Source organism: Tachysurus fulvidraco, chromosome 1, assembly GCF_022655615.1.
Source record: "Tachysurus fulvidraco isolate hzauxx_2018 chromosome 1, HZAU_PFXX_2.0, whole genome shotgun sequence".
Classification (NCBI taxonomy): domain Eukaryota; kingdom Metazoa; phylum Chordata; class Actinopteri; order Siluriformes; family Bagridae; genus Tachysurus; species Tachysurus fulvidraco.
Window position 1 is genome coordinate 35,042,309 of NC_062518.1, and position 16,897 is coordinate 35,059,205.

General features: G+C 40.5%; 1 protein-coding gene across 2 annotated transcripts; it reads right to left on the bottom strand.

The window, feature by feature from the left end:
• Window positions 1-4,292: 4,292 nt before the first annotated feature.
• brms1 (BRMS1 transcriptional repressor and anoikis regulator) lies at window positions 4,293-16,481 on the bottom strand. Of its 2 annotated transcripts, XM_027142791.2 has the most exons (11): window positions 16,281-16,478; window positions 14,674-14,912; window positions 14,374-14,464; window positions 11,655-11,782; window positions 10,097-10,176; window positions 9,896-9,992; window positions 9,583-9,675; window positions 9,240-9,304; window positions 9,073-9,112; window positions 7,040-7,148; window positions 4,293-6,242 (listed from the first exon to the last, which is right to left on the bottom strand). In XM_027142791.2, exons 2-11 carry the CDS (start codon window positions 14,885-14,887, stop codon window positions 6,125-6,127), a joined length of 1,035 nt encoding a protein of 344 aa, XP_026998592.1. In that variant the 5' UTR covers window positions 14,888-14,912; window positions 16,281-16,478; the 3' UTR covers window positions 4,293-6,124. The 2 variants fall into 2 exon arrangements, with proteins under 2 accessions (XP_026998592.1, XP_047674302.1); XM_047818346.1 differs by lacking the exon at window positions 7,040-7,148 and having other exon boundaries at window positions 16,281-16,481.
• Between the last annotated feature and the right edge of the window lie 416 nt (window positions 16,482-16,897).

A 16,897-nucleotide genomic window follows, 5' to 3' on the forward strand; every position in this document is an offset into this window, starting at 1 on the left:
GATGAAGAATAAGGGACCAAGTGAGGTGTTAAGGAGGAGAGAAGGGCCTCAGCATGGGAACACAAAGAGTGTGTACAGTCTTAATTAAGGGTGTGTGTGTGTGTGTGTGTGTGTGTGTGTGTGTGTGTGTGTGTGTGTGTGTGTGTGTGTGTGTGTGTGTGTGTGTGTGTGTGTGTGTGTGTGTGTGTGCATGTGCACTTGATTGACAGACGGTCACATGAGACTTTTTAGTCCAAACCAGTCATGTGTTTGTAGACTGAGTGAGGCAACAATTAACCACCCACACAGCCACCCAGACACACACACACACACACACACACACACACACACACACACACACACACACACACACACACACATTCACCCCAAATGCCTGTCATATTCATGTGAAGCAAACCTTCCCAAGGGACAGATGCCTCATAGTGCAATCTGTAAGATAAAACGAATCCAGATCAAACTAATCAAGAATTTCACACATGCACACACCCACTGTAATCATTAGATTCATTAAACCCCGTCGGCCCAGTAAATGAAACCTGCTGAGAGGCTCCTGGATACATGCCAAGACTGGAGCACTCATTTACACATTTGTAAACTAATATTGGGGGGAAAGCAGCAAAGATCCTTTCTGTGTATTAGCAGAATCAGTGTGACACAAGGAAATGAAGAGAAAAGATCTTCTCTATTCTGCTGTATCAGGCTACAGCTCACAATCTAGTTATAATCACAGTGCCATCTATTGGCTAAAAAAAGATATGCAGGAATAATATAAAAACACATTACACAGAGATATGAGAAGGTGGAAAAAGACATCTTTCCAGGTTTGGCAGGTTTTCACATTTATAACTGATTGTAAATCATTTCCTCTAAAAATGCCAATACTGTGCAGCATCTGGATAGAATCAGTCAAAAAAAGAAGCATTTTTCCAATGTGAAAGTTCTGCCAATGTGTTTGTTTTTATTTTATTTTGTGTGTTCAGCAAGGGTGAGAGTTGCTTTATAGAGAGGTTATATAGATTTCCATTTATTTCTGTTTTATCTTAACAGTCCCTAGTTAAAGGAACAGTCCATGCTGAAACACATTCAATATGCCTTCATTGAAATATTTATGAACTGCCTGTCAATTTCCGAGGTACCAACATCTACGGCTCTGCAGCAGAATTTACGATTCTTGGAAACTTCCAACAGGATTACAGCAAACACCTGAAAACACTGCTTTTCTGCTTTAGCAGTAGTGCGGGCGAATGTGAATAGAAAGTCCAGTTGGTGGAAAAAATCTAGTCTAGATTCATTTTATTTATATTCACCTATGAATTCATAAGTCTCAGATAAACCTAAAGTCGCATGCACTCAGGATCGTCTGTGATTTGAGAGTTGACTTGAGAATATCATGTGAACAAGTGATGAATCTTTAAGCAACGTGTGTGAGCAGAGGAAATTTGCATCAGCTATGCAAAAAGATGGAATAACTGAAGATAAAGACGTTCTAATTTCTAATAGCAAAAAGGGTCAGAGATGTGAGGTCACATTAATCCTGTCTCACAGTGCCAGGTCAGCCCTTACCCCAGACCACTTACTTTATCTTCCATCTTAATCACTTACACACAAAGGTGTATTCTTAGAAAGAGAAAGCTTGACTTTTAGATGTTGAAGGTCCAGACTGGAAATGTGATTGTCACACTGAGGGGCTCACTGAGCCACCGGTGTAGACAGAGAGCAGGTGGTATGAGTCATGCCTGGGGTCAGATCCTCAACAAAAAAAGGACAAAAGGAGATTGTACGAAGTCGGGTTTGGTCTGTCGCTATTCAAGATAAACTCAGCCTGGCCTCTGTGAGGCTTTGTGGGAAAGGACTTGCCTCCTGTCGCTGAGGTTGCCGGTTCAAATCTGGCCTCGTTTCTTTTCTTGGGTGACTTTTTATCAGACATCATGCCTGCTTTTGAATGTTTCAGTATGTTTAACAAAAGATTCAGCAGGTAAATGTGTGTGTTTATGTTGCTGAAACTCAGGGTTTGATGCCCAACTGAAATCCCGCATGAATAAAGTATACACCAAGTATTTACTGTAGGTGTATAACACAATACAAACAGAACTAGAAAAAAAAAGTTTTTTTTTTCTCTGGTGATGCCTTGCCAGGATTTCACTGCAACCGTTTTCAGTTCTTGTTTGTTCTTGGGCTGTTTTTACTTCAGATTTGCCTTCAGCAAATAAAATGCATGCTCAATTGGATTAAGGTCAGATTACCAATTGTGGCCCTGACAGAACATTCCATCTTTGCATGCTTCAGGTCAATGTCCATCTGCTCTGTGAAATGTCCAAAGCTTTTGGTTAGATATGAGCAGATAATAAAGCCCTAAACACTTCAGAGTTCATCCTGCTGCTTTTGTCAGCAGTCAATAAATACAAAGGAACCAGACCACATGACCACAGTGTAAGATGAGGTTGCATTTTTAGGGTTTTTTCTATCCTCCACTACAGTTATTGTCCATCATTACTCATCAAACTTTGTTTTTTTTTAATGTATACAGTAAATAGTTGATTTTGGAACATCTAATGTTTTTGGAATCTTTCTGATGCATCTGCTCTGATATTTCAGCCTAACGCTGTGGCTTGCTTCACTGGCAAGGACGACACTTTGGACTTTATACTGAGAGTAAACAGCAACAGATTAAAACACACACACACACACACACACACACACACACACACACACACACACACACACACACACACACAGGAAATTAACTCTATACCCTGTATGTTCTTTATTGTAAAATAAGTGAAATAATAAGGACATTAAAACAAGCTTACCATGGCTGAGAAGCCAATTGTCTGGTTTTACTTTTGGTCGATTTAAAAGAGGGGAACACGACAAAAGGGTTAATAATTCCTAGTGTTCATATGATTTGGATGTAAATACCCCTAGATTGAAGCTGGGGGTCTAGATTTTCAGCTCGTATTAATTATTTAACTCCAATTTCAACTTCTTTATAATAAGCTAGATAGCTTTAAAATTACAATAGATTTCTCATTTAAATATTTAAGACCCTGAGTTGACATGTAATAAAGTAGCATAAATAATGATTAACATGTGTAATCATGTGAAATAGTATAGCAAGTAAACAGTTACTAAGAGGACCAAAAAGATAGTTAATTGTCTATTGTAGAGTGCAGCATATCCCTTGTTTTTTTGTCTCTTATATCCCCAGGTGGGAGAGACTGTTCTCTTTCTATCTCACTGCTGGGTTTATTGCTCCACCCGAGTCTAACACTGCAGCCCTTTGTGCCTCACAGTGACACATCAGACCTCACCCCCGCCAACTAAGCCACCAGTGCTTACAAAGGAATGAGCTTATTTAAGGCTGTTTTATCTTCACTTTGTATCACATACACACAATGGTGTGTACTTACAAACACAAATCCTGACTTGGTCCACACTGAGACTCACGCTTACCTGGCGGCAGAGTCTCAAGGTCAGACAACATGCAGGGCTCAATATAGTTTACATGGTCGTTGCAGAATCTGTCAAAGTTTAATAATTATAAAGACTTTTTTTTATTATTATTATTTTGTGTTTTGGGAAACATCTAATTATCTTAGTCACCCAAATGAGGATGAGGTTCTCTTTTGTGTCCGTTTCCTCATAAGGTTTCATCCTCTTCCATCTAAGGGAGGTTTTTCCTCGTCACAGTCGCCTCAGTCACCTCAGGCTTGTTCATTAGGGATAAATACAAACACATTTAAATATAAGTCTAATATCTTGAACTTTTGTATTATATTAATCTTTATATAATTAACTTTGTGTTTTATTTCATATGTTCTGTAAAGCTGCTTATTATCCATTGTTAAAAGTGCTATACAAATAAAATAGAAAGGAACCGAATTATGTAGTTTCTGAAGCGCAGAACTAAATGAAAAATATCTTAAAAAAAAGGAACATTCACACTGATCATCCTGTGCAAAATTATACACACAAATACACACTCGTGTTGTTTATGGGCCTTCTTGTTGTCATAAGTTTTATGATGAGCTTAAAATCAATGCTGTTGAAAAGGGATCAAATGTGCAGAAAACGCCGGAATAGCAAAGATTTTTCTGAAGTACTGAGAGCACATTAACTGCTCAGGACAAACTATCCTAAAACATAAAAAACAGTCATTGATCATCCAAGAGTCCGGTTCATTTGTATAAATTCAGTTATTATTGTGTCTTGTGGACTACATATATTCATCAGTTATAAGAAATCAGCATTCAGTGTTGGGCAAAAAAAAAAAAACAACAACAACAACAGAGTGCTTAATAAAAGACCAGATTTTATTAAACTTATTTTGTTATAAATACATGATTATATTAAACACTTTTAAATAAGTTTTATAAGCACCTTTAGTTTCCAAATCAGCTTACAAACATATAAATACTCTGCACATAAGGCTTATCAAAATGAGCTCAAAAATCTCTACCACCACAAATCTACTCCTCCTTCTGAAGTGTAACTGTAATTAAAGGGGCATTTTGAACCCTGCCTTATTGTTCTGCAAACCCGGGGTCGTTATAGGAACAGGGGAACAGCGCCATGGTGTGCAATAAGACCTGTCACAGTGAATTACATGAACACCCATCGAATTACATTCATTTCAATTCAGTGGAATTTGTTGAGGTCAACACTTTCTAAAGTGAATAAAATTTAGTTGCTTACACTTTGTGTCAAATTCAACTTTTGTGAACTGTTAAATAAAGTGAAATCAAATTAGAGGCAGAAGAACATTGCATAGCACTGCAGAAGGACTCATTTTTTTTAAAATAATAAATAAATAAAAATGAAAACGAGAGCTCATTTTAACAGTGGGAAGGCATGAGATTGGGCTTCTAGACCTGACTATAAAGTATGCATAGTACACATGATGTCTGGAGGCTGGAACTGATGATATAAGGATTTTCTGTTTGTGTTCTGATCGATGATTGGCTAGTTAGCCAGCTTGCTAGCAACTAACTTATGCAAGCACAAAGATTTGTGTATATGTAGGACTTTATTTCTTCATTTATGCCATTTTCATCCAATGGTTTATCCTGGTTAGGCTTATTATATTCAGGGCCTATAACAGCAAAATGAGGTGGGAATAACCCTGGATGGTAAAGGACTTGTTTTATTACCCTGTAGAAAGGTGGAGACACATTCTTCAAAGTTGCACTATGCGTAACGTTACTATTCTTCCAAGCCTACCTCAGTCACACCAATTTCACAAGTTCAAGTGTCCAGTGTGACTGCGGATTTACTTGTGTAGATGATAATGTGGGAATGCAGTCATTGAGGATTTTGCAAAATCTTTAGTGTACCTCTTTATAGGAGCATTGAGTTAACCACCTTACGTGCATGGTGTGGGAACTGTTCTGCTTTTGGCTTTAGCTAATCCAGTTTGTTGGACTGGGATATGGTAAGGGCATAGATACATATATTGGGCTATAAGCATCAATATAATCCCTATTTGGTCTACAGTCTTGGTGTGTAGCTGTGTGTAGTGGTATAGAGTTGTGTGTGTGTGTGTGTGTGTGTGTGTAGTTGGGGAACAGTGATTCAGCAGTTTCCGTTGCTGGGCCATACGCTCTGTGTGTGCTTGTGAACAGAAGCTGCCGTTATGCTGTCTGCTCAGTGGAAAGGCTGTGTGTTAGAGAAGCACTCCTTCCAGTGCCATATTGTGTTTATTGATGAAGCTCTGATGACTAGCTGTCTGTCTATGTCTGGAATTACCAAGCACTATATTGCTGCAGAAGCACTCAGCAGGTTGTACAGATGTTACAATAGTGTTAACATACTGTACATGGGTCAAAGCCCAAAAGGTAAATCATCAGGAGTTATAATAGACTTCATTCTAATATTCATCGGAGATTAATCTCTTTTTTCCCCTGTAACCGTTTCTCTTTACTATTTTGTGACAATTGACTTATTCTAAATCATTAGTTTGCAACTTTTCTATTCCCTTTAATGTCTATTAGGTCAGAGAAATAAAACTGGAAAGATATTAATGCTTGTTATCCATATGCACACCTGCATTTTGTGTGTGTGTGTGTGTGTGTGTGTGTGTGTGTGTGTGTGTGTGTGTGTGTGTGTGTGTGTGTGTGTGTGTACTCTAGGCTCTCCGTATTGTGTATTTGCCTTTCTGTAGCTGTGAAATGTAGATTTTGGTTTTGCTACCATCTGTCCTTTTGAAGCACACTTCACCTGCACTGACTGCTGTTATTACTGCCCTGAGAGAGAGAGAGAGAGAGAGAGAGAGAGAGAGAGAGAGAGAGAGAGAGAGAGAGAGAGAGAGAGAGAGAGAGAGAGAGGAGATGAGATAACAATGTAACTTAAGAAAACATCATATGTGTTCAAAATCCAGACTAAAGTTTAGGGTGTTGGCAATGTGTAACTGCTTTCTGCAAAGTTATATGAAGCTGTGTTATACTGCAGGTTAAAGAAACACTCTAATGTTTTTAAACCTAATCTCTACCACATCTGTAGCCTGTGTGTTTACCGCAGATAGGAATCTACACATGAGCCTGAGTAAACATGCTGACTAGAAACACACTTGTAAATCTAAGGGTGTTCATTAACCAGGAAACTAGAACACCAGGACTGTTACTACAACTACTTGTTCTTGTTATTCACACACAGGTGGGGAGAGAGAGAGAGAGAGAAAGAGATAGAGAGAGAGACACACACACACAGAGTGAGAGAGAGAGAGGGAGATACACACACACACACACAGAGTGAGAGAGAGAGAGATACACACAGAGTGAGAGAGAGACAGATACACACACACAGAGTGAGAGAGAGAGAGAGAGAGATACACACACAGAGAAAGAGATACACACACACACACAGAGTGAGAGAGAGATACACACACAGAAAGAGATACACACACACACACACACACACACACACAGAGTGAGAGAGAGAGAGATACACACACAGAGAAAGAGATACACACACACACACACACACACACACAGAGTGTGAGAGAGAGAGATACACACACAGAGCGGGGGGCAGGAATACTGACTGTGCAGGGCTTTCATCATTGACTTCCAATAGAACAGTGTTGCCCTTTGAGAATCTCTCTCCCTCATAAAACAGAGTGCCTCCTTCACAGCGCACTGACAACTGACGACCTGCCAGAGACAGAAAGGGAGAGAGAGAGAGACCGTGAGAGACAGACAGAGACATATGGGTTGACAAGTTTGCAAAGAGGAATTAGGAGAAGAATAGCATGTGTCAGTGTCGTATAGTTTGCCATCACAAGAACACCTTCATTGATGGCAGCTTGAGCTTTTCAGAATTAGCGCTGGTGTGTGTGTGTGTGTGTGTGTGTGTGTGTATGCTGTTCGTTACTGATGTCAAGTGTAACACCTTGAAGTTTTGTGTTTGTGAGGTCAAAGCAAACTACTGAAAGATCCCTTTTATTGAACAACAATCTTTACCTCCCTGTCCTTGCCCACAAGGACAAACAAATAATAATCAAATATATCAAATCAGTGAAATATGTATTCATCATTCAGAATATGGATTTATTGTCAGCTAATATCAACAGACGTCACTATTTTTACTTTCAATTTCAGCATTTCAACATTGTTTGTGCCCATTGCAGAAAGAAAAGAAAAAAATTAATTAAATACAGAGCTAAAGAAAGAAATAAAGAGCGAAAGAAAGAAATTAAATAGAGCTAAAGAAAAAGAGAAAGCTAACAAAAGAAGAAAGAAAGAAAGAAACTAATGAAAGAATTAAACAAAAACACAAATAAAGAGCTAACAAAATTAAAAAAAAAACCCAGACCAAAGAGTCCAGCACACTTGTGAAGCAGAGGGCTTTTTTTAAGTGATAAAAAGGAAAAAAGTGTGGGGGGGAATAAAAAGAATAAAATAAAAAAAAATAAGTTAAAAAAACAAGCAAGACAGAACAACGATATGGAAGAAAAAAAAAGTAATAGAGAATAAGGAAAAAAGAAGAAGGAAAAAAACTACAGGAAGAAATAACAAGTGAAAGTCAAAGAACAAACAAAAGGATGAAAGCCAATGCCAGGAAGAAAGAAGAATCAATAGAGCCACCTGCCCGAGGTGTTTGTGTCTGCAGACTCCGTGTAACAGGATGCTTGTGTGAGTGCAGATGTTCATGTGATGCTGCAGACGTTCCACTAATATTCTCACTTCTGCTACACTGCCCCAGGCAGAGAGATTATAATGTAAACTCTACACAAACCCCACTTTATTTGCTCTGAAGGACAAATCCTGTAATGCATGCACACACTCGTAATCTATCCTCTGTGGTAATTAAACCATAATACAAACCATAACGAACCATTTGAATTAAACGTGCTATAGATCCTCTGTGCAGATGAAGGTATTAAAAGGTATTGGCAAGAAGAGCAGAGAAACAAACAAAAGGAAGGAGAGAAGAGTCTTCATTTGAGCCATGATATACAGTGAGACTTTCGGGAGAAGCAAATTACGTCTGAAAGCTTCTTGGCTCATAATGAGGGCTTTGATAGGGATCGAGTTAATCCGCGAGTGATGAATTAGAAGCTGTTGGAGGCATGATGCAGTTCAGAGCTTGTTAGTGATGAGGCAGTTTATTACAGGCGTCTCTCTCGAATGACCTCTGACGGGGGAAAGAGACAGCTGACTGATGCACCGCATCATAGGACACAAAGAGAGAGAGATGGGGGGAGAGGGGGAGAGAGAGAGATAGAGAGACACACAGAGAGAGAGAGAGAGAGAGAGAGAGAGAGAGAGACAGAGAGAGAGAGAGAGAGAGAGAGAGAGAGAGAGAGAGTGAGAGATACAGAGAAAAAGAGAGAGAGCGAGAGCGAGATAAAGAGACACAGAGAGAGAGAGAGAGAGAGAGAGAGAGAGAGAGAGCGAGACACAGAGAGACAGATATAAAGAGAGAGACAGATATAAAGAGAGAAACAGAGAGAGAGAGAGAGAGAGAGAGACTTCTAGGGATTAGAAGGTTAGATGAACATTCTGATGTGGGTACACGCATCACATACAGACACAAACATCGATTAACTGTCAGGCAACACACACGGGGACTTACTGTCTGACTTCTTCTTCAGGGGGATTAGTGCTGCTTTAGCCTGGAGATAATCACAAAGACACAGCGATCAAAATTCCATTTTGTGTACACACACACACACACACACACAGGAGAGAAATAATCACCAAGTGATTTGTGATATTGGACGATTGGGGACAGTTGACTACCTTCTTGATGGCTGTCCAGTCTTCAAGTATGTCAATGTCTCTCAGCATGTACACTATGTAGGGCCCTGAGAGAGAGAGAGAGAGAGAGAGAGAGAGAGAGAGAGAGAGAGAGAGAGAGGAAGAGGAATGGATGAGGTGATGAAAAAAAAGGGACGGGTATGTACACATGAGACTGAGGAGGACGATATGGTAGATAGGTCATATAAATCTGCTCATAGATTCTCACAAAAACCATCAGTAGCTGATGCTATTCAGACACGTATCTGTTAACACACTGCAGTATCGTTATCAGTGCAGTTATATCACACACCTCTCTGTAATGATGAGTTGAAGGATGTGTTACCTGATACGAGTGCTGGCTTTTTCTTCCTCTCCAGGTTGCTTAGGTGACTTCTCTTCTTACACTTCTTCATCCGCACTTCATCACTCCACCACTCTGAGAGAAAGGGAAGAGAGATGTTCATCGTGTTGAGCTATGTTTTTTCTTACTTTTGATAGTTTCTCTTGTTGTGTGTGTGTGGTTGTGTGTGTGTGTGTGTGTGTGTGTGTGAGAGAGAGATACGGAAACACACATGAGTGTGACAGATACAAAGTGGTTGTGTGTCAGTGACTAAGAGGGAACCCATCTTATCACAGATCATTAATATATTATATACCTGAGGTGATGTCCACACTCTGCTGGTCCTCCTTCAGCCTGCGGATCTTTTCCAGCAGCTCCGTTTTCATGGTGTCGAACAGCAGGATCCTCTCGCTCTGTGAGCATCCACAATATTTAGAGTGACACTTTCCACACCACCGGGCTAAATGTTGGTGTACATGTGTTTGTGCACATGTGCATGTTCTGTGAATCGTGTTACCTCCAGATGTTGTTTTGCGCCCTGTATCTCACACTCGTGCTTGTGTTGGATCACCTGAAGGCACAGCTCTCTGTAAACACCTGCAGAGAGCAACACAGTGAGTATACGCACATCCGTGAGCAGCTAATCGGAGTCCAAATAGAACCTGGCAGCAGAAACGAGATGAACAGCCAAAGTAACTGAATCCTCGTTACAGCACAGCAGAGACTCGGTTACGTCCAACGTGGAACAAGTGCTTTGATTTACAAGAACAAAACAAAAGCTCCACACCATGATGTTGACGCCATGATGAGTTAGTTGGATTTTACTCCATAACTTATAAAAATATGCTGAATTGAAAAGGACTTTGTAAAATGTGGAGAAATGAGTAGTCCAGTTGCCTGGGACCAGCAGATTTCATGTCCACCAAACATCACACCCGTATGTGGTTCTCCTCCAAACTGCTGCAACAAAGTTAGTAGCACAGAAATTGTATAGAATGTCTGTGTGTGCTGTAGCTTTAAGCCTAAACATGCTCTAGAATGACGATGATTCTGTGCACGAAGCAAGATCCGTGAAGACGTAGTTCGTCAAGTCGTGTGGCAAGCGCAGAGCCCAGACCTCAACCGCACTGAACACCTTAGGGACAGTCACGGGTATCCTCGCTCAATATTACTGCCTGACCGCACGAAAGCACATGGATGAATGAACACCAAACCTCACAGCCACATGCCAAATCTAGTTGAAAAAAAGAGTGGAGGTTATTATAGCAGCAGAGTGTACTAAATCTGGAATGGGGTGTTCAACAAGCACATATGGGCACAAACGTTTGGTCATACAGTGTATATACAGTACAACAAAAGTGTGTGTGTATATGCTTCGATGTACACATGAATGTGCTTCACGGCAGCGGTCAATGCTGTGCAGATGTTACTCAATCCCACTTACTGCTGTACTGGACTGGACTTTACACGTTAACGTTAAGTCGCCGTCTGACAGTAGAACAGCTTTAAGAAGTAAATGCAGTAGTGTCTCTGGATCACAGACAGCAACTGACAAATCAGGAACAGGCAAGTGTGTGGACGCACTGAGACCTGAGACCATAATTTACATCAGTGTGCTACATGATCATGTTGTTCGTCTTCCTTTATTATATGTGAACATATTTAACTAGCTAACCACTACATTAGGTACCATTTTTTAACCTGATCAGTAACCAGTCGACTAAAACGTGGGACTAGGCAGCAAACCGGAATATTTATTTGGCCGAAGGACTAGCTGATGAATTCACAAATCTTCAGAGAATTATTCTATTTCTATATGTTAATAATATCGTATCGTAAATGATTGTGTAAGAGTAAACACGTGGAGAAATAAACTTATTTATAAAATTAGTTATGTTGGCCAAAAAAAGCACCGGTGTGTGTTTTATACTGTCTGTGGTGTGTGTGTGTGTGTGTGTGTGTGTGTGTGTGTGTGTGTGTTTGGACAGAATCTCATTTACAGAAATCTGAGCCAGTTTTCACATTTCTTCACAAGACACGCTGTTGTTATACATTAGTTGCTGATTTATTATTACCTGCTACCTGAGTGCGCAGCTGCATGTTTTTCTGAAGTGTGGCCAGCGGCTCTCTGTACTCTCCTGCTTTTCCTGTCAGCACCTCATCCAGCTTCACTTTCACCTGGTCCAGCCTCTCACGAAATAATCTACACACAACCAAAGGGAAACAGAGTGGTGGGTGGCCAGGGGGTAGAGAGGTCAGTGTAATATTGGGAGACACGGCCGTATGTGCACGTCGCTGTGAGAAATTACATTACCGCATGCTTTTGTTGAGTGTAGCAAAGTCAGTACATCTAACACGCTGATGAATGGATTTATAGAAAGAAAAGGGGTGGATGTTGAAATAAAAAAAAAGAGCCTGTTGTCAAAACATGTAGTGTCAGGATCCCATTATTTGCTTTTTCGGTTCTATTCCTTTTTTTGTGTGTGTAAATGTGTAAAAGGTGGACGAGGCCCTGGTGTTTTACTGGTGCAATACCAGGAAATACCAGTAGCTGAATGAACAAACCCTCACAGCCATGCTCCAAAATTCAGTGTAAATCCTTCCTAGAAGAGTGGAGCTTATAGTCAGGGTAAAGAGGACAAACTCTGGAAACGAATGTGGGTACGACTGGTCAGATGTCCACAAACCTTTGGTCACCCTTGGTACCCTTGATGAAGGGTATTATTTAGGATCATTAGGTAGGATATTATTATTTTTAAAAAGAGTGCTGTTGAATTCTCGATTCTGACTGGCTACAAGGTCATTGTAAGGAACGTGGTAGCCGAAGGTGTTGAAGTACTGATCCGAAGGTTGTGAGTTCAAATCCCAGGTCCACCAAGCTACCAGTGCTGGGCCCCTGAGCAAGGCCCTTATTCCCTTTAATGCTCAATTGTATAAAATGAGATGCACTACACATCACTCTGGACAAATTCACCTGCCAAACGCTGTAAACGTTATTGTTTCTATTGTAATCCGCTGCGATATAATGAATAAAAGTCTGGATATGCTAACAGCACACCCCATGTTCTGCTCCTTATATACAGTTTTACATACACAGTATCACATGCACTAACCACAGAATGCCAAACAAAGTGTGAGATTCCAGCTATGACTTTCTCCCACTTGTATGTGTACTTCATACCTCTATAACAATTAGAATTATTATTATAATCACATGTACATTCTGCTCCTTTATGAATCCTCTTTAGGGGGCAGCAAATATAAGCCACGCTCCATATGCACTCGTGACTCACTTACAACTCCAGAGTGTCTAATGTTTGTTTATATTTCTTTTAATGCCATGGCGGCATCGATGTTCATTTTCATGGCAGGTAGGTAACGTAAGATCATTTCAAGAAGTTCTTATAGTATTGTGAGATTCTATTCTGTAATACTATAAGAACTTCTTGAAATGATCTTACGTTACCTACCTGCCATGAAAATAGCCATCCATGCCGCCATGGCATTAAAGGTGGGGTCTCCGTTGTTTGAAAGCCAATGCTGACATTTGAAATCGGCAAAACAAACACGCCTCTAACCAAAATAAGTCCCACCCCTGTTTTGATAGCTCCGCCCCACACATACACCAGACGAGTATAACCCACGTATAACCCAGACAAGTATTATGGCGGAACCTGTTGGGGCAGCTGACCGAGGGTATATTTTTATCAATAAATGAACTCAATGAGTAATACTATGGTAATACAAATGTGTTTTTGTAGTACTGCGTGTTGTACCATGAAAGGTGTATCTCCGTTTCACACAGAAGACCTTCAGTTCTCTCCAGCGCTGGAAAGCTGATCCTATATTAACACGGTCCTGCTTCTTGCCTTATCGTAAGCCTTTCTTCACTTTCTTTCTTTGTTTTTATCCACTCTCTCCACCCATATTGACAAGACCCGCCCCTTTCTGCTCATTGACTACACGTTTGTTTTGTTTTTTTTTGTGGCCCAACGCAGTTTTCTGAAGCATTTCTCAAACAACGGAGCCCCCACCTTTAAATGTGTTGACCAAATGGAAATAATAGAAATGATGTATGTACACATGTTCCAGTGTGCACAATAATGGCTGACTGGGTGGCAACTGGTAGAGATAGTAGCTCCTAAATATCTCTAAAATGTGTTATTAAAAACATATATATTTGAAAATATGCCTGTATCATGCACTGAATAGGATCACGTGTATGTGTCACGTTGACCTTGGACGTTTCACTATCATGCCTGCAGAGGTCCTGCCTTCCTTTCATATTAACCACTACCTCTTCACTCATTATTACAAACTAAAACCCGTTATACCAGTGATCTTTCCAACATTCCTGTTTCGGTCATTGGGTTATTACTATATCCATGATCTTTACCCTTGATCTGTGCAACAACTGTTTTGTTAATGATTTTTGGATTGGATTTGTTATTAACCCTCCTTCAAGTGGATGCTCACAATTCTCCCGAGTCTTCTTCATTACCATGCCAGATAGTAGTCATCGAGATTAAGGAGGTTAAGACTTTTCTTTAATCTGTTTCTGCCAATAAACGCATCACAGACTGTTCATCTCGGACATGTTTCATTAAGTGAAGTCTCTCAAGGATGGCTTTCATTCGGTAAGACTTGGGAGATTTAATCATTCACGTTGGCTTTCCAGACCAATCATCTATAGCCTTTCATTGCTAGATTGCCACAAGGTCATCAATGTTTTAATCCAGAAAACTATAAATTCTGTGTCACGTAGTCGTGAAAACTCAAAGAAGACAGTCTTACTTTTCTTTGAGTTCCAGGAACTGCTTCTCCAGATCAGACATCTCATCCAGACACTCCATCCTTCTCCTTTCACAATCTTCGTCATCAATCTCTGACAGAAGGTTACAGAATCACTCAAAAGCCATGATCACATATCAGTGTGTGATATAACATTAAGGCATTAAAGGCTTTCCTATTACACTTTTCTGTGATTAGATAGTCAGTCAGCTTAGTCTCAGCTCAGTCATGTATAAAAGAAGCAATCAGCAAAATATCCTCTACAGCTTCTACACACGCTGCACCCCATGATTATAAAAATACCTGAACTCTCCTCTTCTTCCTCCTCCTCTTCCTCTGCTTCGCTCTCCTCCAGGTCACTTTCTCTCTCTTCTCCACTCTCTTCCATAGTCTCCTCTGCCTCTCCTCCCTCACGCTCCCTCTCCTCCTCTGTCTCACCGTTTGCGTGAGGCACCTCAGAGTCATGCTCCGTCTCCATCTCCTCCTCTGCTTCACGCAGAGCAGGCTGGGCTGGCATCGCAGCTGCACACCCCCTTAATTTACTAGGTATTAATACAGGAACACAAAACATATACATACTTTTTTAGTATAAAGACAAAATCTTTGTTGACAAAATCACAGTGTATAAAATGAAATGCACCCATAGCAGATAGACATTTATGATAAAAGCCCAGTGCGGTAGCCAGTAGCTACATAAGCAAAGTTCTGCTTTTGCCTGCTACGCCTTTCATAAAAAACCTTATCTTTAATTTACCTTAGAATCGCATGGTAACGATACAGTATTTCTATTAACATTTTTCCTGTGCTGTGGCTCTCTTACACACAGATTTATCATGCCGACCAAACAATTCCTGATGCATCCTGTAGTTCTAAATCCTACATTATGATTTTGTCTATCTGCTTAAAATACACCACTGTACTGCTCTATTCTGATTGGCCAGAATGTGCTGTCTTATAAGAATCTGATTGGCTGGATGACCATTCAGGTCCTGCTATTACCAGAGAACTCAGAATGTGTTTGGAGTCTTTAGAGAATTTACCAATAACATGACAAGCAGCAACATATATATATATATATATATATATATATATATATGGCAGAGAGAGAGAGAGAGAGAGAGAGAGAGAGAGAGAGAGAGAGAGAGAGAGAGAGAGAAAGACAGAGAGAGACAGAGAGAGACGGGAAGAGAGAGAGAGACAAAGAGAGAAAGACAGACAGACAGAGAGAAAGAGAGACAGAAAGACAGAGAGAGAGACAGACAGACAGGAGAGGGAGAGAGAGAGAGACAAAGAGAGAGAGACAGACAGAAAGACAGAGAGAGAGAGAGAGAGAGAGAGACAGAGAGACAGAGAGAGAGACAGACAGAAAGACAGAGAGAGACAGACAGAAAGACAGAGAGAGACAGACAGAAAGACAGAGAGAGACAGACAGAAAGACAGAGAGAGACAGACAGAAAGACAGAGAGAGAGAGAGACGGAGAAAGAGACAGACAGAAAGACAGAGACAGAGAGAGAGAGATAAATATGCTAATATGCTCATGATAGCCTTCTACATTCGATAAAATGTAATAAACCCTGTTTATTTCCTCATCAGAGGGGCATTAGCTTTGTCTCACTGACCTCATGGCCTCAGTTTAATGCGGGTTTCCTACAGTAATGGCAACCCTTTCACAGCCCTAAATGCCCTAGTTATTATGTGGTGTTGTAGCCTGTCTGAATGAAAGAACACTCTAAATGAGGACTATTGGTACCAAACGGTACTCAGTACACGGTGCAGGTTAAATTCACTCCTTCCGTCGCTGTGTGTCTGTGTAACTGAACAAATCCTGCAACTAAACTCGCCGTGAAAACCGTAGCGCCATGTTACTGACCCGAATAACGGCATCATGAACAGCAACCAAAAGCCTTACCTCAGCCTGCACGGAAATATACGCGCCTGGATGTTTCTATCAACTAGGACAACTTGGACTTCCTCGGGATTTTACGCTGCTTGCTTTCGTCGTCCTCGCTGTTGCCTAGCTGGCCAATCAGAGAGCACGTCATAATCCACGCTGTCCAATAGGATCGTGAAAACTTTACACCGATGACTCATCGATGACTGTTGAAACCCTCAAATCGTCCAATAAAAGATGGACAGCCGGAGCTGCGTTAGTCGGAAAGACAACTTCCGCTTCCGTTATACAAAATAGTAGCGTACGCGATATTATGAATTCCTTTCTTTCATAAATAAATAAATCCAGCGTTGCAGAATTCATAAAAACAATTCTCATAAAAACAATGAATTCAAGTATTATTATTATTATTATTATTATTATTATTATTATTATTATTATTATTATTATTATTATTTCTTCAGACAAGGATCCCAGAGGTGGATCTGGGGAAATCCAGGGATCCCTGAGGAACAGCCAGAGGCCACAAGCGACCGTTATTAACTTACATTCATTCATTCATTTATCTTTAGTAACCACTTTATCCTGCTTTGGTTTGCAGTGGATCCACAAGGACGTGTAAGGACGTGGGTGCC

Bases quoted from the DNA above. Each gene is read 5' to 3' on its own strand.
- brms1 (XM_027142791.2), bottom strand. From the start codon at position 14,887: ATGCCAGCCCAGCCTGCTCTGCGTGAAGCAGAGGAGGAGATGGAGACG. The intron at 11,783-14,373 runs GTAAGACTGTCT...GGTTGTGTGTAG, and splicing joins TTCCTGGAACTCAAAGAAAA to ATTATTTCGTGAGAGGCTGG. The intron at 9,113-9,239 runs GTAGTCAACTGT...GATTATCTCCAG, and splicing joins ACTGGACAGCCATCAAGAAG to GCTAAAGCAGCACTAATCCC.